Below are 26492 nucleotides of genomic sequence, written 5' to 3'. Positions count from 1 at the left end.
ATCCGTTTCAATTATCCGGGAATTCATTTATTCTTCATTCAAAAGATTTATCAAATATTAAATTTAGAGTAACTGACCTATTTGATTGTGATTTAGAATTCATGAATGAAATATTATGGCAATTTCAAATAGAAAAAATAGGTGATGAGATAACAGATTAAATATTTATTTTTAAATCATAATAAATGATTAAACAACAGCAACCACAGCAACTTAAGGCACAAAGCACCCAGGTCCCTCAGACCATTACATACGCCATATATGCATATAATTCAAAGACGGCTGAACAAACGCAAAGGTTGAAATATGGAGATTTGGAGATAGTATTGAAAAATGACCATTTCGAATTCGTTTGCAAGGGTGGTGCAGTGATATCAAATATAAAAGAAATTTTATTTATGAATTCAAAAATTAAAGGTATAACGGATGATATAACATCAATTCCACCAGAAGAACAAAGATATTACGCATTAAATGCATTTCCTAAAGTTTTGAAGATTGGAAGATTTAATTTAAATGAGGAATTCATAAAAGGTTTCCTAAATGACATAATGAAGAAAGCAGATAAGGAATATGTGGATGAAAAAGATAATGAAATTAAAGAAATGGTTGAATGGTATCATGAATGGACATCAAAGATTTTAAAAACTAAAGCTGATACAGGATGGGTTGCTGCTGCGTTAGAGAAGAAAGCAGATAAGGAATATGTGGATGAAAAAGATAATGAAATTAAAGAAATGGTTGAATGGTATCATGAATGGACATCAAAGATTTTAAAAACTAAAGCTGATACAGGATGGGTTTCAGGATGTTTAGACCTTAAAGCGGATAAAACATATGTTAACGATGAGTTAATGAAGAAAGCAGATAAGGAATATGTGGATAGTGAGTTAATGAAGAAAGCTAATATATCATTTGTTAATGAAGAAATAAAACAATCAGAGGTCTATTTTACTCCACCGTTTTTAAATTTTATGAAATCATCAGATAAAACCTTTGATATAGATTCTTTTGAATGGATATGTTTCGATGGAGTGACCATGTATTTATTTTATACAGCTGGAGTGCTTTATTATTTTAAAACAAATGATTTTCAAAACTATGAATCATTTACTCCATCTGTTTTGAATCCTGATACACGAAAGCCAATCATTAATCCAAGAATTTTATATGTTGAATATAATAACGGCAAATTTATGGGAATGATAATGGTTGAAGATGATTTTTGCCCTTGTTATTCATTCGATTGTATCCAATGGTTCAAATGTAATTTAAATCAAGATGCTAAATTTAAATATTCAAATAATCCTATTAGATGCGTTAATAATAAATGGGTACTAATTTATGAAGTCAATCAAATTTTCATTAGTGAGGATGGGATAAATTATTATATGTTTAGTATGATGTCATCAGATTTGGAAATTGATTATACAAGTAAGTGGTATTACATTAACAACATGTATTTTATCCTACAAAATGATAAAATTTATAGATCATCTTCATATCACAAGGTCAATTTGAACAAATTTTTCAAGCTGATGGAGACATTGAAGCTTTATGTTATGGATCAAATGTTTATGTTCTCGTTTCAGGTGAAATGGTCTATTCATATCCTGTAAGTTATAACAGACATATTTATTTATCACAGGATTTATCAAATTGGGAATTGGTTTATTCATTCACTCCAAAACTTACTCAAAATTATAGATTTACAAATTTATTTTATATTGATGGGTATTTCATTGCTTTAGGATGTGGTGATTTAGTAAATATCAGTAGTGATGGAAGAAACTGGTCTGAAATCACAAAATTTCAAGATGTTAGAAAAGCAATTTTCAAAAATAATACGTTTAAGCCACGCGTCTAATATCTATCATCAAAAATGAATCATCAAGTTTTATATCAAATGTTATTTTTGGCTTACGTAATAAAGGTAAAACATATTCATCATAATATTCCTTTTGGTATAGTTTTAGAATCTTCACTAAAACAAATGGAGAAGTCATTAAATGTGCATATCTATCACGTGCTTTTTCAAAATTACTTTTTGCATTTTCTGTTAAACTGCAGAAGTTATAAACGTTATCGTATGCTTCATTAATTAAATGATTAGGTAACGAATTAATTGCTTGAAACAGTGTGAATAATGTTATTTCTTTTTCTAAATTCATGTTTCCACCATCATTATGTACTTCAAAATCACAGATGCCATCAACTATGCTCTGAGCAAGTTTATCGTCAATGTTTACATCTTTGTTTTCATTCATGATAGTCTTTATTTCTTCATTCTTCTGTTCAACTCTTACCTTAATATTCAAATCATTTAATATATCATTCACTGTTCTGGTTAATGTTGAATCATAACTTCCACGAATGAATGAGTATGTATTGATTGGTTCTGTTGCATTCTTGCGAACTCTTGAATCAGCCATAACTACTAAAGAACGCTTTGAATCATCCATAGAAGTCATTATGTCAATATCATAATCATTGCAGGAATAACATTTAATCATTCTGTTCGAGGTTGAATAGAAGAAATTAGTGTTGCAATAAATGTGAAGACCTCCTGAAGCGGTTTTAACGATAACATCTTTATCCGAAAGTTTTGATAAAATATCTTTTCTAACTGTTTCTTTAAGTTCATCATTGTATGATTTATTAATATCAACATCTATAATCGTTAAATTTGAAATTTTATTTGCTAATAAAGCCATACCAGTTTTCCTTCCTCTTCCTCCATCATGTTTGAGGTAGTTATGTAAATCAATCATGTTTTCACCAATTCTTTCATTGAGGGTTTTAGTTTCTGTCATAACTAATTCCTCAACTAATGAATCAATAACTTTTTCATCAGAAACGATATAGTTGCTGTTGTTGTTTGTTGCCGTCATTTATATAGAAATAAAAAATAATTTTAAAACTAACTTTATTTTTGGACTGCATCATATTTCCAGGACTGTTGTCAAAATGTCATGTTGTCACACTTTTTCAGAGAAGTTAAATGACCTGGTAGCACATGGTAACATGGTAGCACCTTCAGTTCTTCAAAAATAATTCATAACTGCCTTTCTCCTGTGTTGTTGTCAAAATGTCATGAGGTTAGAAATGAGGTTAGATCTAACCATCTACCCTAAAAATTATTTTTGGTGAATTCAATAAAAATAAATGGTTCATTTACTCACAATATTTTTGTACAAAACAACCCCAAGCTTTTAACTTCTTTTCTGCAGCTTCTAATGCTATCTTAGCGAGTTCATATTCTCTAAATTCTCTCTTTAAATTTTCTTGTTCCCATTGGTCTAGTTCGTATGGAGAATCTCTATAACCATAACATAACTCACGTTCATGTTCTAATTGTTTTTCGCACATTTTTCCAACTTCTTCTTCAAACAAAGGTTTAGCATTCTCTACTGTATCTTCAAGTTCTTCTTCATCTAATTTCTCATGAACTTTCTTGTCTATGGAGTCCATAATATCTTTGACATAAAATGCATACTTTACAGAGCACCATTCAGCAACAAAATGAACGAGGTCAGGATGTATGTAAATACCTTTGAATTCATTTATAACACCCTTAGTAAGCTCATAAAATGCTTGTTTTGAGGTCGAGCCACTTTTGGCTCCACCGTATTCGTTCATCCAAAACTCAAGAATTTTCTGTATTTTAGCACTATTGAGAAATCTGTTTAAATGGTTTAACTTTCCTGCTTCTCTTGCCATCTTTGTTGCATTAATGTAACCATCCTTGTCTCTACGTAAGACTTCAATACCGTTATAAGTGCCTTTTGTGAATGTTTCGCCATTAGATTTGTTAGTGAATGTTTTTGCTTCGACTGACATTTCTGTTCTTACATACAAATAAAAAATAAAAATAATTTTAAAACTAACTTTATTTTTGGGTCATTTACACTCATTCCGATGAAGTCATGACAAATCATTTCCTGTGTTGTTGTCAAAATGTCATGTTGTCACACTTTTTCAGAGAAGTTAAATGACCTGGTAGCACATGGTAACATGGTAGCACCTTCAGTTCTTCAAAAATAATTCATAACTGCTTTCCTCCTGTGTTGTTGTCAAAATGTCATGTTGTCACACTTTTTCAGAGAAGTTAAATGACCTGGTAGCACATGGTAACATGGTAGCACCTTCAGTTCTTCAAAAATAATTCATAACTGCTTTCCTCCTGTGTTGTTGTCAAAATGTCATGTTGTCACACTTTTTCAGAGAAGTTAAATGACCTGGTAGCACATGGTAACATGGTAGCACCTTCAGTTCTTCAAAAATAATTCATAACTGCTTTCCTCCTGTGTTGTTGTCAAAATGTCATGTTGTCACAAACTTTAGAACGGCATAATTTAAATTTTTATTTTTATCATAAATGGATACCCCACAAGCTCAAAATTTACCACGAATCATAACAAGGGAGGAAATGATAAAAATGATGCAAGAACATGTTAAAAATAACAAACCACTAAAATTGAGAAAATGCGGTTATGCAGTAATGATGGAAAGAGAGATGTTGTCAAAGAGGAATAAAAATTAAATTTTGATTGAGTTTAAAAATTCATCTTTATTAAATTCATCTCTTCCAATCAATTTATTTATTCTATTAAATTCTTTTATTTTTGCTTCACTCAGTTTAAGGATTGAACGGTAAGTTTCTAATTTTTCGATTATTTCTTCATCGTTTTCAGTTCCATCACATTGTGGCTTCTTTTTGTAATAGCATATTTTTGATTTAATTCTGTTTAGTTTCTTTTTATATTCATCGTCTGGACTCTTGGCTGCTTCGTTGTCACTCATTTCTTACGAAATAAAAAAATTAAATATTATTTAAATATAATGGAGTAATAAAATAAATCGGAATTTCTATTAATTTATTGTCAACTTCAACTAATACATTACCGTTAATATATCTAACAAATTCAGCTATTGTGTCAAATCTTCGTCTTCTTTTTGTCATTGATTTATCAGTTTTTCCATAATCGAGATGAATCAAAACTTTATCCCCTTGTTTAAAATTCATGAGCCCCGAATTAATTTGTTCACGTTTAACATCATTCAACCTTTCCATTTGCTTTCTAATATATTCCCATTCTTTTGAAATATCATTTTTCATTTCCACTGGTTTCATGTTTATAGTTCTATGCCATGTATTATTGTAATAATATACTAACTGCTGTATGATGGAGTCATGATTTCCATCCCAGTATATCTGACCGTTAACCCCTAACGCATCTCTAAGAGTTCTCATTACTGCATCAACTATTTTATTATGAAACGTATATGGAGAGGATGAGAAGTAAAAATTAATTTGTGGAAAATAATGAGTCATAGCTGCCTGAAATCCTTTATCACCATCACCCCTGATATTATCTACTCTTTCATGATCTAGTAAGTATTGAATAGCTCTTCTTGTTTCCTGTTCTGTTTTCCCTTTCACTGGAATGCAATATAAATATCTAGTGTTAATGTTAATGGCAAATAAATAAGTAACGTTTCCTTTTGAATATTCTAAATGATCGATTTCGTATGAATATGGATATGGTGCAAATGAAGGGCGACTAAATTTTTCCTTTAACGGTTGAATTTTTGGGTCAATTGGTTTATTTAATATCTTGAAATCCTTTTTAAAATCTTTTTGCTTCTTAAATGTTTGAAATGGATATAATAAAGTGAATGATGAAGGATTAACTGAAGGAGGAGGTACTACTGTTGGAGGTTTTGGGGTTGCAAGTGGTTTAATTTTATCTGCTTTGATTTTGGATTTCATTCCCCCTTCATTAATTCTGGATGTATTCTATTCATTTGTTTTAAATATGCTGTATATAAAGGTTTGATATACTTTCCGCTTCGAGTTTATGTTGAAGGATGAATTCCAAAAGTTGATCTTCATTTAAAAGTCGGGCTGAATATGGTTTAACTAATGAATCATAAATTAAAGCTTGTGCATCATTTATGGTCTGAAGGACATGGGTGTTTTGTTCCTTTTGTTTTTGTTCCTTTGGCTTTGGTTTTTGTGGCTCAGGATTATATAATTTATATAATTCATCAATATCTTCTTCTGTTAATACTTTATTTTTGAAATCTTTCAACTGTTTAAGTTGTGATTTAGTTTTTCCCTTTGAATATTCATTATTTTTAATTTTGTCTTTAATTTCAGAAATTATTTTATTATGATATTTCAAAATTTCATTTTTATAATATGGATAATAATATTCCATATCATCACCCGTTATATTGTTATTATGTTTTTGGAGATATGATTTTAATTCATAATAACTAAGAAATTTTTGATTAAGTACTAAATCAGCAATTAAATTTTTTAAATCTGTGTTATCCATTTATATAAAAATAAAATCAATGTTTTAAGGGTGCCCACCTCTTTGTCTCTTCTGTGGCATTTCATTAAATAAATGGCATACAACATCCATTTTCACAACATACAGCCTTAGTGTGTGCTCCTGTTAATGCAGTCTTACCAATTGTTAAGCGAGTCATTGACCCATTTTTAAGTTGTAAATTAATATTCTGACCATCAAATATCAATTTATCATTTATTATATCCAAATAATTTTTAGGTGTTAATTGTTTATTTTGTCTTAAACTAACACCTTTCATTTTTTGTGCAATCTTTTTAAAATCACTTCCATCAATTGAACCATTGAATGATGTATAACACTTAGGACATAAAGCAACCATGTTATCACCTTGTTTCTCAATTGCTAAACCCAATAACTTCTTCTCATGTGCTTTTTCTTCAGCTTTATTCTTTAATTTAGGTTTAAATTTCTCATCAAAACAGAAGAAATCAAATGGTGCGAATTTGAAAATGTTTTTATCATAAAATTGTTTATCGTAACAATTGCTTGAAATGCTTGAGTGTTAGGAAGATTTGGTCGCCAGCGATTGCCCAATAAGATGAATCAGTATCACCTTCAATGAAATGAAAACGATTAACATCCATGCATTTATACATAAAATCATAAATGAAAACCAAATACCAGTATTTAGCATTATCTAAAGTGAAGAATGCCTCTTGTAAACATGTTTCACATCTATAAAATCTATCTTTAAGCATCACTTGATATGTATCCTCACCTATTTCTCTTATGTTTTTAAACTTATTTGACATACATGCAACGCGTGACTTCTGTGCATTCATTATTTTAGTCTTTGCGTAATTTTGTGTATTCATTGCATCGTAACCATATGATCCATTAAGTGAAATCTTGCAAAATAAACTTTTTCCTTTATTTCCTTCTAATTCAGCCTTTTGTCTTTCGTTCATAAATTTGTTCGCAAATTCATTAAAACAAGTGTTTTTAGTAAATGTTAAAATTGATTGAATATCATCAATGATAAAATGAAATCTGTCTATTAGATACCAAAGATAATAAGAAGAAAATGGTTGATATTGGTTGTGTGTTGATGCTAACTGAGTTAATTTTCTCTGTTTCTGGTCAACTGGTAGATTGTTTGATTTCATGGAATTATACATAAAACTGCCAATTGTTTTTTCATCTGTGATAATATCTAAGTTTCTTATTATCGGTAAAAAGTTTATGTAATCATTAATGTATTTTTCATCAATGTGACCCTTTACTTCAGCCACGAATAAAGTATTTTTCTTCTTAATTATTCCCAGTGCTTTTGCTTTCTTTGTTGCTGTATCACAAATGATAACACCATTCAATCTTCCCGGCATATACATTTTATGGTCAGTATATTGAATGAAATCATGAGGATTAGATGAAAATGATGAAGGATATAATGAATTAAAATCAACACCAACGAAATGAGTCATAATGTTGGTGGTGTCCTCATTTGATACAGTTTTAGTTTCTGGATTATATGAAAGTTTATTAATGTGCGTGATTCCTTTAAGATTTACTCTATGTTGAACATTTGATAGACCACCAGTAATTCCATTACGGAGAATGTGATAAGCTTCAACTGAATCTAAAGTCATTGGTAAATTATTTTTTAATGCGTAATTTCTTAAATTGATTCTTAAACGTTGAACATCTTCATCTTTATTTGATTTTACGACATTGCAATAACAACACATTAACTGACAATTTTCTTTGGTATGTGGTTTTTCATTATCGATTCTATCCAATGTTGGTTTATTTGCATATGTAAACGTTTACCACACATTTTGCATTTAGATGAAAGGATTAAATCGTGATAGTATTGAAAATCATCCATTGAAACATTATTTTTAGTATCCCTTTCTGCTTTTTATCTTGTTTCCTTATATGATTCAATTTTATATTTCCAATACTTTTTCGTTAATTCAAAACTTGATTCTATCTCTTCCTCAGGATATTTTTCATTAGGATTAAAGTCTTTATATGCTAAAGCGTAACGAATCATTGAAGCATTCGATGATAAAGAAAGATTATGAAGCATATCAATTTTATAAACAAATGTTTCTTCAATAATTTTATCAATTGGGTCAATCATAATTTCAACATCTTTATTGCAATAATGAATAAAATATTCTAATCTATTCTTAAAGTTTTTAGCATCATTGAGATATATTTGATAATCACTATCTGATATAGTTTCTTGAGTTAATGCTGAATAAAATGAATCTTTCGTGAATGGTTCCACTTTATATAATTCTTCTTCGTAATTTTCCCACGTGATGAATTGATAAGGGAAAAAGGATTTAACACGTGTTTTATTATTTCCGAAATCTTGAGTGAATTGGTCTAATGTCCCACCCGCTATATAATTTCTGATGTCAATAAATCTCAATTCATATGGAACGTTTGTTTTCTTTACAATGATTTGCTTAAATTGAGAAGAAGAACCCAGCATTGATTTTATCTTCCATTTTGCAGTGTTTAAATCACGAAGAATTAAATTTAAATCAAACTTTCCCGAATTAAAACCAATGATATTCACTTTATTAAATTCTTCATCTAAAAGCTCTTTAAATGCTTCCTTCTGTTTTTCATTTAATGTAGACAAAGTCCCCGCCGTTTGGTCCGTTTGCGACTTCATTAATTCTTCATATTGTTCAATATTTGATTTAGCAACTAATGAACAGGTTGAAAATAAAAACTCAATCCAATCAGAAATAAAAGAATCACTCGAAGTTAAGCAAAAATTCCTCGTATATGTTTTATCGTTTAATTTAACCGTTGATGATACCATGAATGGTTTTAAGTAAGCGTTTAAAGTTGCACACTCAGAAAGTTGTAATTCTTCTTTAGTCTCTAATGTTTCGAAGTCAAAAGTAATATAATATCTTGTTGGTTTATAATATTCCTGCAAATTATGTGCTAATAGCCATTGATATATCTTCTGTTTCGTAATATGTGGTGCATATGGTTGTTGTGTGTTTTGCAATTGAACGTCTTGAATTAATCTTCCATTATTTTCTTTACATTTCTCACAATGTTTTAAAAATCTTCTTTGGTTTTTCCTTTCTGGATCATCACGGATAGAATAAACTTCTTCTTTACAATATGGACAAACTCTATAGCCGGTGAGTGCTTCAACGTCTGTTATTCTGTCAGCGTGAAGTTTTCCACATGGACTCTGTGTTAATAAAATATTTATTGTTTCAAATTCTGGATCTATCATTATTGAATCCACTAATGGAAAGTCTACCTTGTTAATGTCTACGTCTTCTGGTTGAGGATCACAATAATAGAAATCAATATTAACATTTAACATTCTTGCTAACCTCTCACTTTCTGATGAAATGTCAAATCCTTCATATACATCTATGGCTTCATTTAAATAACTTCTACGAGTTTTAGGATTAACACCATCAGGAATGTTATAGAAGCGTTTAAATAACCTTCTACCTTCGGCTCTTATTTGATTATCATTCATTTTAGCTGTTCCATTTTTGTTCATTTATGTAAGAATAAAAATTAAAAAATAAAAATAAAGTTTATTTTTTTTAAAGTCCGAGACTCAGAGAGTCCAGGGCTAAAGTCCATAAAATGAATTAAGAACACATAAATTTTTATCATCTGCGACGTGACGAATACATTTTAATTTACTCAAGAATGTGTACCCTGATACATTAAATCTAATTCCTGTCTTATTTAATTTCACAACTTTGAAAAGGAATGTATGAATAGCTATAAAATGATGAGATGATGTTTTATGGGTTGCTTCCATTTTTTCTGAAATAAATGAATAAATATAATGCTTATACGTTTTCATATCTTTTATATTCTTAATAACGAATGGTATAGACCTTTCAACTTCGTCTTCCTTCGGTGCTGTTCTTTCATATGAAACATTATTGGTATCTTCAATAATGAAACCACAATCACATAAAATTTTATAGGTTCCAATTGTTTCTTTTGATATTTTATCTAACAAATCAAAAACTTTATCAACACCTGTACATTTATTTAAATAATAATTTGTGTAAATATCATGGTCTTCTTTCTTAATCGTATTAGTTGCATATGTTACATTTTTCAGTGCTTTTTTGAATTTTTCAGAATCAAGAGGAGGTGAAAGTAATATACATGAATAATCTCCATCGTCAATAAATTGTAACTTATGTTTATGAATAAATTTTGTGCCTTCTTCTGAAAGTGTTTCATCTATTTCGCCATCTAATAAATTTTTAAGTAATTCCAAAAAGTAATTTTTATATCTTTCTTCATGAGATTTCTGAACTGCTGATTCTGAAGCTGGGATATTCATTAAACCCTCTACTTCATTTTCAACTTCTCTTAATTCCTTAATTTTTTCATCTATTTCATCTCTTATTTTTTCCAATTTCTCAATCTCATCGTTATAATATTCATCTTGTTTAATTTTTTCTTCAAAATATTCAGGAGGTGTTTCAAGGCTCTCTGGACCATAAAGAGGAATATTTTTCCTGTTTTTCAACTTTTTTGGGATATAAAATCTCATTATAGCCTTTTTAGTAATTGGTCCGTTATATTTAAATTCATTCAACAATCTGGAAAACTCTTTCACATTCTGCATATATGTTGGATAAAACCGTCTCCAAATTTTCTAAAATATTTTCTAATTCTGAATTAGTGAACTTTAAAGATTTCAATGAATTAGTTGTTATACTCATTTATCATTAAATAAAAAAAATAAAAAAATAAACATAACTTAGTTTTAATTTTACGTAAGAAGTCAATTTTAAAATCTTGATTTATTCAAAAACGTAAGAATAAAAACTGTAAGAATCATACATTTTTTACTTCATATGTTAGAAAAAATGATACAAAATCGTTCAATATTGTATGAATTCTTACGTTTACAAAAAAAGTCACACAACCCATACACATATACTACTATTAAATATATAGATACAGTGAAATAAGATAGCATTGCAAAAATGAAATCACAGAGTATGGTTTTCACATTTATTCATGTATTAATTACAATCTCCAATATTTGATGCTATTTGATTACTTGAATGTATTTTATCCTATAAAATGTTAATATAGGTTCAACCATGGGTGTGCCATAATAGACAGAATAGAATATCATTTTCATATAACACAAGTAGAATTAATTATATTATAAATACTACTCTTGATCTAGTGCAAAGCTGTGTAGGAAAAATAAGTTAATAAAATCATGAGCTTTAGTCTAATGAAATGTTTAAACAAGATGCCGATATATGTTGTAATTATTCTAGCACCAAAATGATAGGATTCAACATAAAGATATCATATGGCTAAATGCTCATAAAAAATGCAAATCGTTGTATGGGTTCTGAAGTCAATATAATCATCTTATTAATATATTTTCGATTGCAATTTGTTCTTCAAAATAATCTAATCTAATATGATAAATTCACCCTTTTTTGCAGAAATCAATGAAAACACTATCTGGAATGTTTGAAAATTGAAATTACTAATGAGAATCAAAACTCATTGCCAATAGAAAATCATCCTCAATTATTCCATCAAATATAGAAGCGAATTCTTTATCTTGTCCAATTTCAGCAATACCATCATTTTGTTTCAAAGGTTGATTCTCATTTGATTCTGTAGCTATTGAAGGAGGGTGTTTTCCAATTACTGCCCATCTGTTCTTGCAGTTAACGTTTGTTCTTCCTGAGAAGAACTTGGCAATTCGGCTCCACTTTGGCCCATATTGTCTGTAAAGATTAATTAGCAATTTATCTTCCTCCTCATTCCAAGCGTTTTTGTTTAGACCTGGTTTCAAGTAATTTCTCCATCGTTCACTCAACGAATTTTGATTTCGGTGCAGAATTTTTGCAAGTTCTGGCCAATTGCCACCTTTGTTCTTAGCAGCATGGTCAATGATTGCTTGATCTTCCTCTTTTGTAAATTTACCTCTCCTAAGCATCAACGAAGTGTATTTGATATAATAAAATATTGAATTTAATGAAAAATTTTTCTATTCAAAAAAATTGAAGAAAAAAGTTTCCTACTAAAATTTTTCATTATCGAATAAAATTCATCATTAATAATAAGAAATTAAATATTGAATTCAAAAATATTTCTGAGATAAATTTTCATTATAATATGTTCATGCATTTTTGTAACATATTCATTGTTGAATAGAATTTGGCAAAAAAATTAGGTTTATGGATAATCATTAATGAATGGATATTCCATCAAATTCGTTATCTCAAATCAGTCATTCTAAATTTAGATATTGTATTTTTTGGAGCCATAACCATGAAAATGAGTTCATAATTCCTTATTTGATTTTTTTATTCATCGATAAAGACTTCGCTTTGAGGCATTTTTAAATACTATATATTATAAGGAGAGATAATGTACCGGTAATTCGGATTGAAAACCTCGTATTCGCCAAGATATGACCTTCCAAAGTTGAAAATTTTGAGAGGAGATAGGTGGTCGGTCTGAACCCTGAATGATTTTTCCTTGATTGAAAAATGTGATAATATACTTATAATAATATGTGCCTAATCAAAGCAGTAAAAAAAGCAATTTTCAAAATACGTTATTTCAACTTGAAAGAAAAAATTGAAGGAATTAAAATTCACATGTACTGAGGGCCCATCAAATTAAAATTTTTATACGTAAAGAAAAAATATTTTTAATAAAATAATGAAACCTTTTAAACCCTCCCCTTTTGGCCAGAAATATGCTATAGAAGATAATCCGTTTCTTATGGATGATATATCAGGGCAAGAGAATTCTATAGTCAGCGCTATCCAAAACCCTACAAATTGTATGATTTATGCAGATGCAGGCGTACCAAGTATTCACATACCAGACAAGACCATTCCTAAAGTAATACAGTTAGTTGGAAAAGGATTAAATATAATACCAATCATTCCCACTGGAGTTAAAGCATTATTTATTTCAAAGAATTCAATCAAGAATTTAGTTCCAATCGAACAGCATCCTACACTTGAAATTATTGATGCGTCATATAATATTATGGAAGTTGCTCAAATTGATCCACCAATAAATCTTAAAGCTTTGATATTAGCATCAAATGCAATAACAGAACTTGCTTCAACTTGCATATTATCTAATTTGCAGATATTAAATCTCAGTCAAAACAAACTTACAGAATTTAACACAGAAATTTGTCCAAATCTTGTTACTTTAAACTTATCTTTCAACCAGCTTAGAGAATTCACTATTTCTTCCAAATCTCTTGTCGAAATTTCTCTTCAAAATAACGAATTGACAGAATTAAATGTTTATGAAGCTGATAACCTTTCCAGACTAGATGTTTCTAATAATCATTTTGATTCTGTACAATTTGTCGAAAAAATACCAAAACTACAGCATTTTTCTGCAAGCGGAAACAATCTTGAACAATTTTGGGAATCTTACGTTGTTTCTGTTGTTAAAACAATTGTTTCTATAAACAAACGTGTTTTAACTGAAGGAGAGAAGGCAATTCACAACGATCGTGTTGCTAGAGCCAATAAACAACAACAATTTGTTCCATACGCATTAATTTCAGAAATTCGTACCCAATTCAAGCATGTTAAATCCACAACAGTACAACAAGAAGAAACTCCACAGGATATCGTGTCTATTTGGCTTGCAAGATCAAGAGAAAAAAATCAAAGATACAGAACTGTCGAATATCAGTCACGAACCATCAAAACATACGCAAACATAGATAAAAATAGAATACTAACTGTTTACGGACCTCTATCTTCAAATGAATATTCAAATAAACCGTTCCGAGGAATAACCTTAATTTATACTCCACTTCAACACGGTTCTGCCAATTTGAACAACATTGTAGAGCTTGCCAAGCAGCAGCCTGTTATGCTAACGCTCAACCACAATATGCTAAATACGTTCAAGGACCTTTTATTCCTTAGATTCTTTGATACAGTTACAATCCTTAGTATTGATGGTAACTTGGCTGCGAAAATGAAACTGTTTAGACCTTTTGTTGCCTATATAATGCCTTCTATCAACGTTATTAATGGCGTTGAAGTAACTAATTTGGAAAGAGAATCTGGACAACAGCATTTCGCTAATGTTCTTGCTGTAGCTCTTGGACTTGTCCAAGAAGAGTAATATTATTGAATAATAATGTTTGTTTTTTAAAATTTTGTTTAATAAATTTATTTGTTGATATTATTATAGTCTAGTCTACAAAATCTAATATAAATTCAAGACATATTTGCATAGTGTAAGTCTTAATTTAAATAATTTATCAAAATATTTTTCGTTTTTAATATCTATATCTATGGAATAATATATTGATGGAGGTGTAGATATAATATTGCTTATGAGATTTACTTCACTCATATGCATCAAAACAATTTTGGAGATAGAAAGATGAATAAAATGTGTTTCTAGTGTGTTTATATGGTAGCATTAAGTTATGTGCTCATGTTTATGATAGTACAACTGAAAATATTGATGTGATTGGATGGAGAAAGTCCAAAATGAGAGATTTTATAATAAAAAGTGACACTTTATTATGACTCTTGGAAAAGTAATTACAGCAAATGGAATGAGCGAGATACTCGAATCAAAAAAAGATGTAGTACCTAATCTTTTCTTCTATGATAATGTTTATTATGCAATTCTCGAAGATAAACTTTATGCACTCGATTCTTATCTTCATTTTTGGCAAGAATTACAATTAAATATGATATTCTATGACGGCATGTCTGTTACAGTAACTCCAAAAGGTGTCGTGTTTTTTGGAGGTCAACAAAACAGAAAATACACAAATACAATGTATTTATTCACGAATCCTACAGTTATTCCGATTATTAACGATATGCCACCAAGAGCTTACCATTCATCATGCTGGATTGAACATTTAGAGAGTATTTGCATCGCATGCGGAACTGCTGAAGAACCTCTCAACCAAGTCTGCATTTTCAACATGAATACATGGGCAACAACATTTGTCGTTCCTCTCAACCCTCTCGTTTCGATTAACTCATCTTGCTGCCACGTAACAGGAGATCAAGTCGGAATTATCGGCAATTTTAATTCGCTCGAATCGCAAGACACAAATCTCATATTACTCAATATAAGAGATGGCCGCATGAATACAATCGAATCAAGTAGCGCACAAAAGAATTTTACTGCTATTAAGACATTTGTCATGGATAACAGATTTTTCGCTGTCATGGCACATAATGTATGGGTATACGACTTCGCTCATGGCCAATGGTTGCTCTTTGACGTACAAAAACTGTGGAAAGAAGCAGCTTACATTTTGGACAGCGAAGGAGAAAGTTTGACGTTGTTTACATCTGATTTAAGCAGATACGTTAATGTTACATTCAAAACAATGGTCAGATTCGTAGAAGATTTAATTGATGACAATATTAACACGAATCTCTTCGAAGTTGACTCATTAAAGATCTCCAACAGAGTTGATTCCATTTTTAAGTCAGTTCATACCAATGCACATAGAGTTGTCGCTCAAATGAAACAAAAAGGAATGAAAATACCTGCTGCAGACAGAATTTTGAGATTAATGGAAGAGCACAGGCTTCTACAGATGGCTGCCTTCCGTTTGGATGACGCTAGAACCCGTTTGGGCATGGTTCGACCTCAAGAATCAAATTCAGAAAATAATGCATACGATGTCGAAAAGCAAATGGCCGATATCGAACAGAAACTGAAGAAATACAGAGCAGACAAGCTGGCAATGCATAAATCCCATGATTCTGAGCTTGTTAATATTCGTCAGGCAATTCAGAAGATTGACAGACAGGTTCCTGGCCCAATATTACCAGGACAAAATCCTCTGGATGTTGCCGAAGCCTTGGCCGATTCTATAAAGAAACAAAAAATGGAATATGAGAAATTGAAACAAAAATGCGAGAAAGACAGGAAGCAACATGTGTCAGCCGATTCTTTCTTCTATGGTATATACGAACTTGACAAACTCGATATGGAAGTCTACGAAACAGATAAGAAATTACTTGAAGCTCAAAAAGCGTTCACAGAAGCAGCCGCAAGCTCTTCAAATAAGTGGCTGTCGACGTTAGATTCGTTTGCCGATAGAAATGGACAAAAGCAATTTGCTAAATCTTCTGCAATTGAGAGATGGATTACAACTGAAAGAGAGCACTACGATATATTGCTTTCTAATTTAAGGGCTGCAACAAGTTTCCTCAAAGCTTTCCCTGATTCTCCAAAAGCTCTGAGCGATGTTCAAGATGCCGCTAACAAAATAAGCTGCTGGATCCAAAGATTAAATTCTTCTGCTCCAAGTGAAGCAAGCCTTATCGAAGAGATCTATATGAACATCTCTTGGGCATCATCTGTATTTTAATTTTATTTTTATCTTTTTATCTATTTGTTTTAAATGTATTCTTCGTTTTTATCTTGTGTTTTTTAAGAGAATAATTATCTAACAATGTTAAATGCTAATGCAAGATATGAGATCAATTAGGAAATATGAACAAATTTGGTCAAAAGAAATATAAGTAATTCACTTCTATCATAAGGATCCATATGTATTCATTCTCGGTCTTGGCAGAGCTCACAAAATATGTGATGGTTTAATTTTCAAATTCCAAGTCATATCAAAGGAATTATAGGAAACATCTTATTGCAATCTGTACTCATATGGGCTCATCTATATAATTAACAAACTTATACTGATTGAAAGTAAATCTATCACCATGTAAAAAGGAAATTTATAGACCGCAAAAAATAAGTAAATTTATATTTCCAAAAACGAAATAAACACATAATTTTTTTATTAAGAAATTACTTTGTTCCGAGTAAATATTGGAATGCATCAATAAGATCGTTTAGATCAGCTTGATTTTCGCAAACAAATACGTCTAATCTCAGAACAGGGTTTGAATCCTCGGTTTCAAGACGTATTTGTGATCTAAACACACTTCCTGAAGTAAAGTTAAATGAATAAAGATTTTCTCTTATTTTCCTGCATTTGATTGATTTCATCGATGCGTATTGAAGAATTCTACTCGCAGTTTTCTCGAGATCATTCTTAAGCATAATAGACTTTGTTACAATTGTCGAAGTAACGAAAGGATGCTCCATAACATCTTCTATTGTCATTCTATCTTTTGGATTCAATTGGAGCATGTGTCTCAGTAAACTTGTCACTGTTGGTGAAAAATATGATGGAAGTTTGACTTCTTTCATTTCTTTTATCTTTTCTTGAATTTCTTCAACTGATTGGCCATTTATTGGACAGTCTCCGAGTAGAAGAGCATAAAGAGTCATTCCTAAACTCCAAATATCAGCTGCAAATGGATCAAACGGTCCTTTGAAGACTTCTGGAGCAGCATAATTCACTGAACCTGGTAATTCTTTTGTTAATTCGTTTGGTTCATATAAACCGGCTGATGTGAGTACTCCTATCTTAAGTATACCTGTTTGAGTTAAGAAAAATGAGTTTGGCTGTATATCTAAAATTGCGACGTGTTTTTTATGTAAATGATGTACAATAATAGCCATTTCAGCAAATATTTGTCTTACTTGAGTTTCGAATAGAGTTTCTCCGTTAGTAAATAGTTGCATGAGAGATTTATATTTATAATCGAAAACAATTAGCTGTAATTCTTCATCTGTTATAACTTCTATTACGTTTTGCATCATAGGAAATCCGAATGAAGCTTGTATATCTAATATTTTATGCAATTTCTGGATATATGGTGAATACAATAATTTTTTCCGATGAATTAAGAATCCTGTATACTTCATTTTTGTTCTAATATCTTCCAGAAGATAAGATACATAAAAATCTCCTTCCTCTGCAGATGTTTCTAACAAATGATAGTTACCGATTTGATCAACACTCATATTTTATGTTCCGAAATCAAACGTAATTAAATATATATGAAAATGTCTTGTTAGAATCCCTTTCATTAAAGATATTAAGAGAAGATTACCTAAACAAATTGTTTATTAATTTTAAATATAAGGAGTTCGAGAACAGTAATGCAAAAAAAGTTTTTATTTGCGATATAGTATATTATTAAAGATTGTTTAAAATGTATAAGAAAAAAATATAAAAATTAATAACTATTTTTAATATGAAAGTATACTGAAAAGATGTTTAAATAAGAGTGTGATTGTAGCTGAGAACCTCAACATCATCAGATTGTCCAATTTGATAGAGATAAACTGTCATTTGGTCCTTCTTAACATCAAGAACCATAAATGATGGTGTAGAAGTTGTTGCAGTATTAGAATAAGCGCCTGTGAGGCTTCCTGGGTTGAGGAATAATATATTTTCATAAGTTGAAACGGAAGCTACGTGAGTCTGTCCACTAACTAATATATCAACATTCATTTCTCTTCCAACAGCGCCGAGTCTTTCTGGATCGCCCCATGGAAGAACTTGGTGGCCATGAATTACGCCAATCTTAAAACTGCCAGCACTTAATGTTGCTCTTTCTGAAACATCTGTCATTTTTTCATCATAATCACCATAAACGACTGTTACATCTTTGCAAAGTGACTTAATCCAGGCCATTTGATCAGGTGTTGTGAGATTTCCGACGCAGATAACTTTATCAAGTTTGCCAGGAACAATCAACTTAAGGAATTGTTCTGGGATTTTAAGTTTTCTCTGTGGAATGTGAAGGTCACCAATAACAAGAATCAGCATTATTCAATTGCGGTTTTTGTAAAGTCGCTTCATCTTGGGAATATCCAACTTATTCAGTTATATAAAACAATTATCTGTTTTGAAACTTCTGTATAGGTAAAAGATTGGACTCTGAATCTATATTTTATCCAGATTTATTTCAATTGGTGACATAATTAATAAGAATTCTCATTGTTACATGGCTAAAATCATCTCAAAGCTGAAGGGTATTATAGTTATTTAATACTCGCCAGAATTATGAAGCTAAACTTTCGTTGATCACATTTCAAGAACATAACTATGATTTCAAATGTTGTGAACGAAAAAACAATTGGTTTTAGATAAATGCTTATGGAATTAATGCTGTGTAGCTTTCAGCATTATGGTTGCAAATTGAAAGATGTAATTTCAACAAAATCAAAGAAAATAAATGAGAAAAGCACGTAACTCAAACTAAACTACTTGTTTACTAGTAAATTTATATGTTTAATTTTTTGAAAAATATGCACGTTTAGAAATAAAATAATGGATTTTGATGCTTATTTTCAAGCCACTGAAGAGGCTTTCGCTCAAGAAAAGGAAGACATGCTTATGAAGTTAGAGAAAAAGCATGAGTATTGGAAAAATGCTTCAGAACTTGATCAAAAGCTGATAGATAGATGCAAAGAAATGTTATATCTAAAAAGAATGGTTGGAAAAGGCCATCTTCAAATATTAAGAACAAAAGAAGAATGTTTACATATGCAACTTAAAAACTCGCAGTTAAGATTCCATATTAGACAATTACAAAAAGAAATAGATAGATTAATTCCATTTTCTCATACACAAGTACCAAGTACTGAATACATTATGTCACTTGATCGTGCTGTTTTCAAAGCACCACCTCATGCTAAAGAAACTGAAGCTGATGAAGAACATATGAAAGATATACAACGTATACACAAGCTTTGGGAAAATCTCTGTGATCAGCAAGCCAAAGTTTTTGCTGAAGAAACCCTTCATCAGCAAGAAGATTCTGAGCAATGGGATAAATTTACAGAAAGCGTTCAAATGCAAAACGCTAATGCTCATAAGATGATTGATAAGACTCTTGCTGATATTCTTGGCAGGCACTTATCTCTCAAATCATCAAATGAAGATATGGTTAAATCAGGTGAAGAACGTGCCAATTCCTTAGAAAGGAAACTCAATCGTCTAAAGAAGCGTGTTGAGAAGACAATGACATCACTCAATAACAAGAAAGGACAAGATAAGATCCTAGCCCAACGTGAGGCAAATAAGTTAACGAAAGAACTCAAGAGAAGAGTCCAATTCATGGAGAATGTCAATCAACAGATGGCTGATGAAATTCAAGAAGATATTGGTGAGCTTCAAGATGATGAAGATGACTTGCTTGATGATATTGATGAACTCAACAAGAAGATATCAACTTACAATTTGAAGAATAAAGAACTCAACGATGAAGGTAAGCAAAAACTCGAGAATTTCCAGGCACAACTCAATGCTTTGATATCTGCAGCTGCTGCTATTAAAGACACTCCATTACAAGAACAGATAAATATTATTGGTGCTGTTTCGACAGCTGTTGGAGCACACGGAAAAGCTGCAACTGCTGCAGAGAGAATCAAGCATAAAGTTGCTTATCTTAACAAGCGTCTGGAGAACCAGATGGCAGACTTACAGTTGATTTGATTTTGTGTTTATATTTGTTTCCATTTGTATTTATTAAAGACTGAATTTTGTATTTTATTTCCGTCAAATCAGAGTGTCAGAAACGGTTTTTTGGATCAATTTTATTTTATGACTAAAGAACACTGCGAGTAAGCAAGATATAAGCAGTGGTGGATGAATACTCCCTACTTTATTATTAAATTTGAAATTATTGAGATGGTATATTTCGAAATGATTTAAAAGTTGCTAAATGGATATTTCGATATTGAAATTACTCTACAAGTTTTAGTGCAAGCATTATAATAACAGAATGCTTCAATTCAGAGCAAAAAAATCTGAAATGTTGAATAGATCTATTTAATAATTACAATCCAATATTAAAATAACAAATTAGAAATCCCAGAAAGAGTCATCCTGCTTAGTCTCAGCTAATTCAAAATCGCATTGATTCGAAGGAGATAATGGATAACTATCAACTTCGCCAATGTGACATTCAAAGTCATCAGCAGCTAGTATAGTATCTGTTTCGTTAGACATTTCGCTTAAGCCATTTGAGAAGATATTCGGTTCAGAGAATGGAATCCGATTATCTTGGCTTCCAGACGTCTGCCAGTTAATTTCCTGAGGTACAGTCTGTTGTGTTTGATAGATCTGTGGAACGGGGATGTTAGGATTCAGGGCTTGGCCTGCTGTCATTCTCGGGAGCATCATCTGTGCGGCAAACATTGCGGGAATACGATGCCTGCTGAGCCAGGACCATCTGTTTTTAATTGCATTTGGCGATCTTCCAGGTAAGAATTTAGCTATCTTAGCCCAAAAATTGCCATTAATCTGTTGTTGTTTTAGTAAAATTTGATCTTCTTGTGGGGTCCAGTTATCTTTGTTTAGATCTGGACAAAGCTGATTCGTCCATCTTTCTCTACATTGCTTTCCTGTCCTTCCAGGAACTTCTTTGGCAACCAAAGACCAATTACTCATTCCATTACGTTTAACGCTGTCGATTAATAGTTTATCCTCGTCCGGAGTCCATTTTGCTTTTTTGAATGAAGGTTCTTTTGGAATTGTTACGTGCTGTTTCGGGGTCGGAGAAATACCAAATTCTGGGTTACTCTGTGTGTCCTCGAAAGGGCTGAAAAAATCTGCATTACTTTCACTCATTTTTTAAAAAAATTCTCCGTCTTCGATCACAAACCGTTTTTTGCCATTGAAATATTAATATTATCCTGTGTTAATGAGTAAGGAGAATTTCATAAATAATTTCGAAATCTAAGCATTGAAAAGTAATTCGAATATTCAGAAAATAGAAAAGGTGTCGAATTTTAATTCAAAATTAGCGGTTTTGATTTTAGATAAATTTAAATTTCCATATTTTGATTAGTAATTAATTAGTTAAAATAAAATATCAGAAAAGTGTCATCACGCCGATAAATATCATTTGTAAATTTCAGAAAAAAAAACGAGCATTGATTCCAAATTTTGAAAAACTGCATCATTTGATCCTCATTTTTAAAAATTCCTAGTTGTTTGAGTGCAACGATCCTCTTAAATCGGTAACTCGTGAAGGTGAAGATCTTTCGATTTGAAAAAATTTTTTACATAACTCAAGCAAAGAGTTATCACGGAATGGCAGCTGAGTTTATCAACACTAAAATGCTGAAAAAATCCTAATGTAGAATGAATAAAAGTGACAAATTTTGGAAGAATTTCTCTCAAACGCACTCAGTTCAAATCAAGAACTTGTAACGCAAGCAAGTGCTTACTTTGAAGAGAGTATTCGCAATGATCCTCATTCATTTTTTGTTCAATTATTAGAATTTTTATATGAAGAACACGCAGAAAGTCTGAACAATATAGCCATAATAATGATGTCAAAGTTGTTTAATCCCTCTATAGTTAATAATATTGACCAAATTCAACAACTTTGGAAATTAATATCTCAAGAAAATAAAAATAAGTTAGTGCAATTGTGTTTGAATGCAATAGGTAGTGATAATCAGTCCTATTTTAATCAATCAACAATGATAATTGCAAGAATAATAGAATTAGAAACAGATTTTATTAATCCAATCATAAACAATTTATATGAACTAGTAACAAGCAATGAAATAGACAATGATATGAAGAGAAAATCCGTTCAGTGCTTCCAAAATATTTTGCAATCAAAAGCAAATATTGAATTCACGTTAATTTCACAGTTTTATGCTCTTCTCATGGATTTTATAATGATAGATGATTTTGATATCAATGATATTGTTCATTTCATTCAAGTAATTAACTCTATCTATCAAAGCCAGAAAGATCAAACAATTTTTAAAGATGATTTTCCAAAATTTCTTGAATGCACACACAAATGGATAACTAAAGCAGCAGAAATTAGTGAAAGAGATATAATAATAGAGATTCTCAAGGTAGATATAGATATTTTAAATAGAACAATTGATTCGGATGTTTTTCCTGAAAATTCTTTCCAAACATTATTCACTTTGTTATTACAGACAGATAATGAGATGATTTTCACTGAAACATTGAATGCAATTAATTATTCTTTAGAAAATTTTATGAAAATGTTAAAAGAAAAGAATCAAATAGACACATATAATAAATTTGTGAACATCAGATTTGCTAGATCATCTAATCTCCTCAAAAAGTTCTTGATTCCTGTGGAAGAAATGCCAAATTATTCATTTTTTGTTGATTTTGGAAATTTTGCCTTTGATTTATTGTTTCAAGTCCTTTCTATTGTTGAAAATACTGATAGAATTGTTGATGACGATAATTTACCAAAAAATTATTTATCAATGTCAATTCTTGAAAAATTTGCAAAATTGGATATGTCAATAGCTGAAAAACTTATTAGTTTACTTATTCTTTATGATCATATCAATGATGAGAGTGATTTTCTTAGAAATTTGTCAATAATTAAAATTTTATCTAATGTGAAAGTTTACAAATCACTTATTGCACCTGTTATTAATGAAAATGTAATGTTTCTATTAAGTTGTGCACAGAGTTCAACGATTTATATTAGAGAATTAGCTTTAATTTCATTATCTCAAATTCATTTAAGGAGAAGTTTAATTAATCTTCAAACATTATTAGAATTAGTACAACAGCAAGCAGATTACCATCCAAAGTTTATTTGCCTAGCGATTTGGACTTTAATTCACTTTGTCTGTTTTTCTGACGGATCTGGTAATGAAAAATATCGTCTTGATGAAGAAGATCAACAAAATATTATGCAGTTATATGATTTTATTCAATCATCAAAATCAAATGAAGTAAAATCAATGGGAATTGAACTTCTGGCAAGTGTATGCAACAGAATGCATGAGAGTTATATAGTGAATGTCCTAGAAAACACTTGTAATTCGTTGAAATCTTATATGAATCCAAATATAGAATTATATCAAGAAGAAATTGAAGAAAAGAACTACCATTTCTCCGTATTGAAGGCTATTGTATCGAATTGGTATCAAATATATACTAGTCCTGAATATTTGTGGAATTTTGTAAATGAAATGGCTTTGTTTAGAGATTTTGATGCTAATGATATTATCCTAGATATAGTTAAGCGAAAAAGTATCAAAACTGAAACGAATTTTGGCGAAATTATTAACAAAATTTGTGATCTTTGTTTTTCATCTGGTGATCCTAATTTGATTGCACAGGGTACCTCATTTGGAGCATGTCAATTCAGTTTAAATCCTGATTTTAGTCGATCTCTCGAAATTTCTCAAAGGATTTTGAATCCTAACATAAATCAAGATTGTCGGATCGAAGAAGTCCCAACTCTTCTTGAATCTCTTCAAATATTTGTCGATTCTTTCAGAAATGTTGAAATAATCCCTGATGATTGCATTGATTTGATATTTTCTGCAATTAATATAATATATTTGAATTTTGATTTTAGATATGATGATGAATTTTCATCTAATCTTAGTGACATTACGTTTGTTAGAGTATTTGAGTTTTATGAGCATCTAATCTCAGTCCAAAGTCAAAAGATGAGTGATTTCTTTGCAAACACATACAAAATAATATTTAAATTTGCTGACAAATTATGCCAATTCAGTAATGTTAGCAAAGAAGTTTTAGATTCTTATATGAAACTCGTAGGTGAGGCATGTAAGCATATAAAAGATAACAGGCAAAGAGTTTTCATGACTAGAAAAGTCATTGTTCAGCCTCTTCTTTTCGGAGCTTCAATGGTTTCTAATCAGCTTCAAGATTCATATAATAATGTTCTTTCTTCTCTCATTAAATCAACTAAATAAACATCTATCCTATCCTTAACAATTGCTATCGGTTTTTAAATGAAATTTTTTATTGATGTTTAGAATTATCTAGAATTATCATCAGAACTTTTCTAATTTTCTTCAGATTGTTTGTTTGTTCTTTTGAATGAACTAAAAATTCCATATTTATCATAATAATTTTTTGAAAATAGATAAAATTGATTTGTTAATATGAAAAAATAAATATTATCTAAAGTATAATAAAATTGCTACTTTGAAAAATTCCAAATTTTTTTCATTTTTATAAATATCAATAAAAACATTTGGAAAATGGAATTCATTTTTGAATTTTCAAAAAAAATTTGGAATATTTCAGATTCAGAACATCATTTTCTAGAAATGACTTCGTGATTATACAACATTTTTGTTATTAATCGTTTCAAAAAACAGGATATTTAAAATAAATTACGAAAAACTGGGGCATATATGAAAAGAGACTAATTTATTCAATAATATAATAGAGCAAAATGCTCTTTGGGGATAGATTATACTTCCTAATCAAATACTGCAGGTTTTCCGAAGCCTTTTTCTTTCAGTATAAGAATTGAGTAAATAATTGTAATAGTAATAACAACAGCATCAAGAATCCATGCAAGGATCTCTGTAGAATAGCTTGCTTCTGTTGGTAATTTAGGATAACCTCTCTCTTTGAAAAATTGCTTGAAAACCATTCCAAGCCTGTATCCAGCAAGCGTAATTCGATACTCTGCTGCTTCAGCACCATTAGCTAAGTAAGTATCGTTAATATTTTTCCAATCTACTAAAGGAGTGTAAGCGTAATCAATTGCCGTCTTATATGATTCGTCAATCCAATCATGAGGTGATAGAGATGGGTGTTCTTCGAGTATTTTAAGAGGATAAGCATTCATCATTCGAGTAATGTTTTTTTCGAAATCTTCAAGAGTTGGTGCAACGTATTTATTATGCTGAAAGTTAAGACAGGCAGAATCCCATAATTTGTGCAATGTTGAGCAAAAGTATGAAATCGAGCAATTTAATTTGATGAAATTTCCTCCAGCGTCACCTTTAGGATATTTATCGGAATAGTATGCGATTGAATGTACCGGACAGTGCGAATCTCCAACAAAATGTATAAGAGCGCGAAAATAAAAACCAAAAGTCCAAAATGATGTCGTTGTGGGGTCAAGTATTGATTTCATAGCATCATCAATGGCATTGGTAATATTAAATGTTCGAGTTACTTTTTTAGGGGTATATTCTGGTTCAATATATGGTTTATTTTCAAAGTGCCATTGCATAAGAATATCATCAATGTCACTTCTTATGGTATCTTCCCAGTTTGAGACTGTGATTAAGTCTTGTGCTTCACTTGGCCACAAAAACAGCATTTCATCGATCCATTTTCTTTGTTTCTTAGTCAACATAGTCTGTGCAACCCTGGCAATTAGTTGATGCGGTTCACCAGACCATGAGGTTGACATGATAAAAAGGAATTGGAGAATCATTTGAAATTTATGAACCAAAGAAAAATCTTTTTCG

At 30.5% G+C, this 26492-nt stretch overlaps 10 protein-coding genes and 5 pseudogenes across 15 annotated transcripts, besides 1 other annotated feature; 5 read left to right on the top strand and 10 right to left on the bottom strand.

Annotated features, from left to right (window-relative positions):
* Window positions 1–11144: part of a mobile genetic element that runs on past the window's edge.
* On the top strand, window positions 186–1867 carry TVAGG3_0005300 (annotated as a pseudogene). Its single transcript has one exon. A coding segment is annotated over exon 1 (1682 nt).
* Window positions 3175–3840, bottom strand: TVAGG3_0005290 (uncharacterized protein; the record flags this gene model as incomplete). Its single annotated transcript, XM_051219754.1, has 1 exon — window positions 3175–3840. One exon carries the CDS (start codon window positions 3838–3840, stop codon window positions 3175–3177), a length of 666 nt encoding a protein of 221 aa, XP_051104740.1.
* Window positions 4823–6344, bottom strand: TVAGG3_0005280 (annotated as a pseudogene). Its single transcript has one exon. A coding segment is annotated over exon 1 (1522 nt).
* On the bottom strand, window positions 6937–7972 carry TVAGG3_0005270 (annotated as a pseudogene). Its single transcript has one exon. A coding segment is annotated over exon 1 (1036 nt).
* TVAGG3_0005260 lies at window positions 8267–9879 on the bottom strand (annotated as a pseudogene). The gene has a single exon. A coding segment is annotated over exon 1 (1613 nt).
* TVAGG3_0005250 lies at window positions 9955–11074 on the bottom strand (annotated as a pseudogene). The gene has a single exon. A coding segment is annotated over exon 1 (1120 nt).
* A 447-nt stretch (window positions 11145–11591) lies between the features above and the next one.
* On the bottom strand, window positions 11592–12327 carry TVAGG3_0005230 (RNA polymerase II transcription regulator recruiting protein; the record flags this gene model as incomplete). Its single annotated transcript, XM_001318683.1, has 1 exon — window positions 11866–12324. The coding sequence occupies one exon, from the start codon at window positions 12322–12324 to the stop codon at window positions 11866–11868; it is 459 nt and encodes a 152-aa protein (XP_001318718.1).
* A 728-nt stretch (window positions 12328–13055) lies between these two features.
* TVAGG3_0005220 (uncharacterized protein) lies at window positions 13056–14621 on the top strand (the record flags this gene model as incomplete). Its single annotated transcript, XM_001318684.1, has 1 exon — window positions 13056–14501. The coding sequence occupies one exon, from the start codon at window positions 13056–13058 to the stop codon at window positions 14499–14501; it is 1446 nt and encodes a 481-aa protein (XP_001318719.1).
* Window positions 14622–14730: 109 nt separating this feature from the next.
* Window positions 14731–16892, top strand: TVAGG3_0005210 (uncharacterized protein; the record flags this gene model as incomplete). Its single annotated transcript, XM_001318685.1, has 1 exon — window positions 14911–16731. The coding sequence occupies one exon, from the start codon at window positions 14911–14913 to the stop codon at window positions 16729–16731; it is 1821 nt and encodes a 606-aa protein (XP_001318720.1).
* A 100-nt stretch (window positions 16893–16992) lies between these two features.
* On the bottom strand, window positions 16993–18307 carry TVAGG3_0005200 (protein serine/threonine kinase protein; the record flags this gene model as incomplete). The annotated part of the gene is made up of 1 exon (XM_001318686.1): window positions 17172–18236. One exon carries the CDS (start codon window positions 18234–18236, stop codon window positions 17172–17174), a length of 1065 nt encoding a protein of 354 aa, XP_001318721.1.
* An 85-nt stretch (window positions 18308–18392) lies between these two features.
* TVAGG3_0005190 (retrograde transport, endosome to Golgi) lies at window positions 18393–19047 on the bottom strand (the record flags this gene model as incomplete). The annotated part of the gene is made up of 1 exon (XM_001318687.2): window positions 18493–19047. The coding sequence occupies one exon, from the start codon at window positions 19045–19047 to the stop codon at window positions 18493–18495; it is 555 nt and encodes a 184-aa protein (XP_001318722.1).
* Window positions 19048–19551: 504 nt separating this feature from the next.
* Window positions 19552–20718, top strand: TVAGG3_0005180 (uncharacterized protein; the record flags this gene model as incomplete). The annotated part of the gene is made up of 1 exon (XM_001318688.1): window positions 19552–20718. The coding sequence occupies one exon, from the start codon at window positions 19552–19554 to the stop codon at window positions 20716–20718; it is 1167 nt and encodes a 388-aa protein (XP_001318723.1).
* A 328-nt stretch (window positions 20719–21046) lies between these two features.
* Window positions 21047–21855, bottom strand: TVAGG3_0005170 (RNA polymerase II transcription regulator recruiting protein; the record flags this gene model as incomplete). The annotated part of the gene is made up of 1 exon (XM_001318689.2): window positions 21088–21855. The coding sequence occupies one exon, from the start codon at window positions 21853–21855 to the stop codon at window positions 21088–21090; it is 768 nt and encodes a 255-aa protein (XP_001318724.1).
* Window positions 21856–22130: 275 nt separating this feature from the next.
* TVAGG3_0005160 (armadillo (ARM) repeat-containing protein family) lies at window positions 22131–24984 on the top strand (the record flags this gene model as incomplete). Its single annotated transcript, XM_001318690.1, has 1 exon — window positions 22716–24971. One exon carries the CDS (start codon window positions 22716–22718, stop codon window positions 24969–24971), a length of 2256 nt encoding a protein of 751 aa, XP_001318725.1.
* Window positions 24985–25311: 327 nt separating this feature from the next.
* On the bottom strand, window positions 25312–26447 carry TVAGG3_0005150 (S1-P1 nuclease family; the record flags this gene model as incomplete). The annotated part of the gene is made up of 1 exon (XM_001318691.1): window positions 25487–26434. One exon carries the CDS (start codon window positions 26432–26434, stop codon window positions 25487–25489), a length of 948 nt encoding a protein of 315 aa, XP_001318726.1.
* Between the last annotated feature and the right edge of the window lie 45 nt (window positions 26448–26492).

This window comes from Trichomonas vaginalis, chromosome IV (genome assembly GCF_026262505.1).
Source record: "Trichomonas vaginalis G3 chromosome IV, whole genome shotgun sequence".
Taxonomy (NCBI): domain Eukaryota; phylum Parabasalia; order Trichomonadida; family Trichomonadidae; genus Trichomonas; species Trichomonas vaginalis.
Note: the sequence above shows the minus strand (reverse complement) of the source record. Positions and strands in the feature narration are given on the sequence as shown.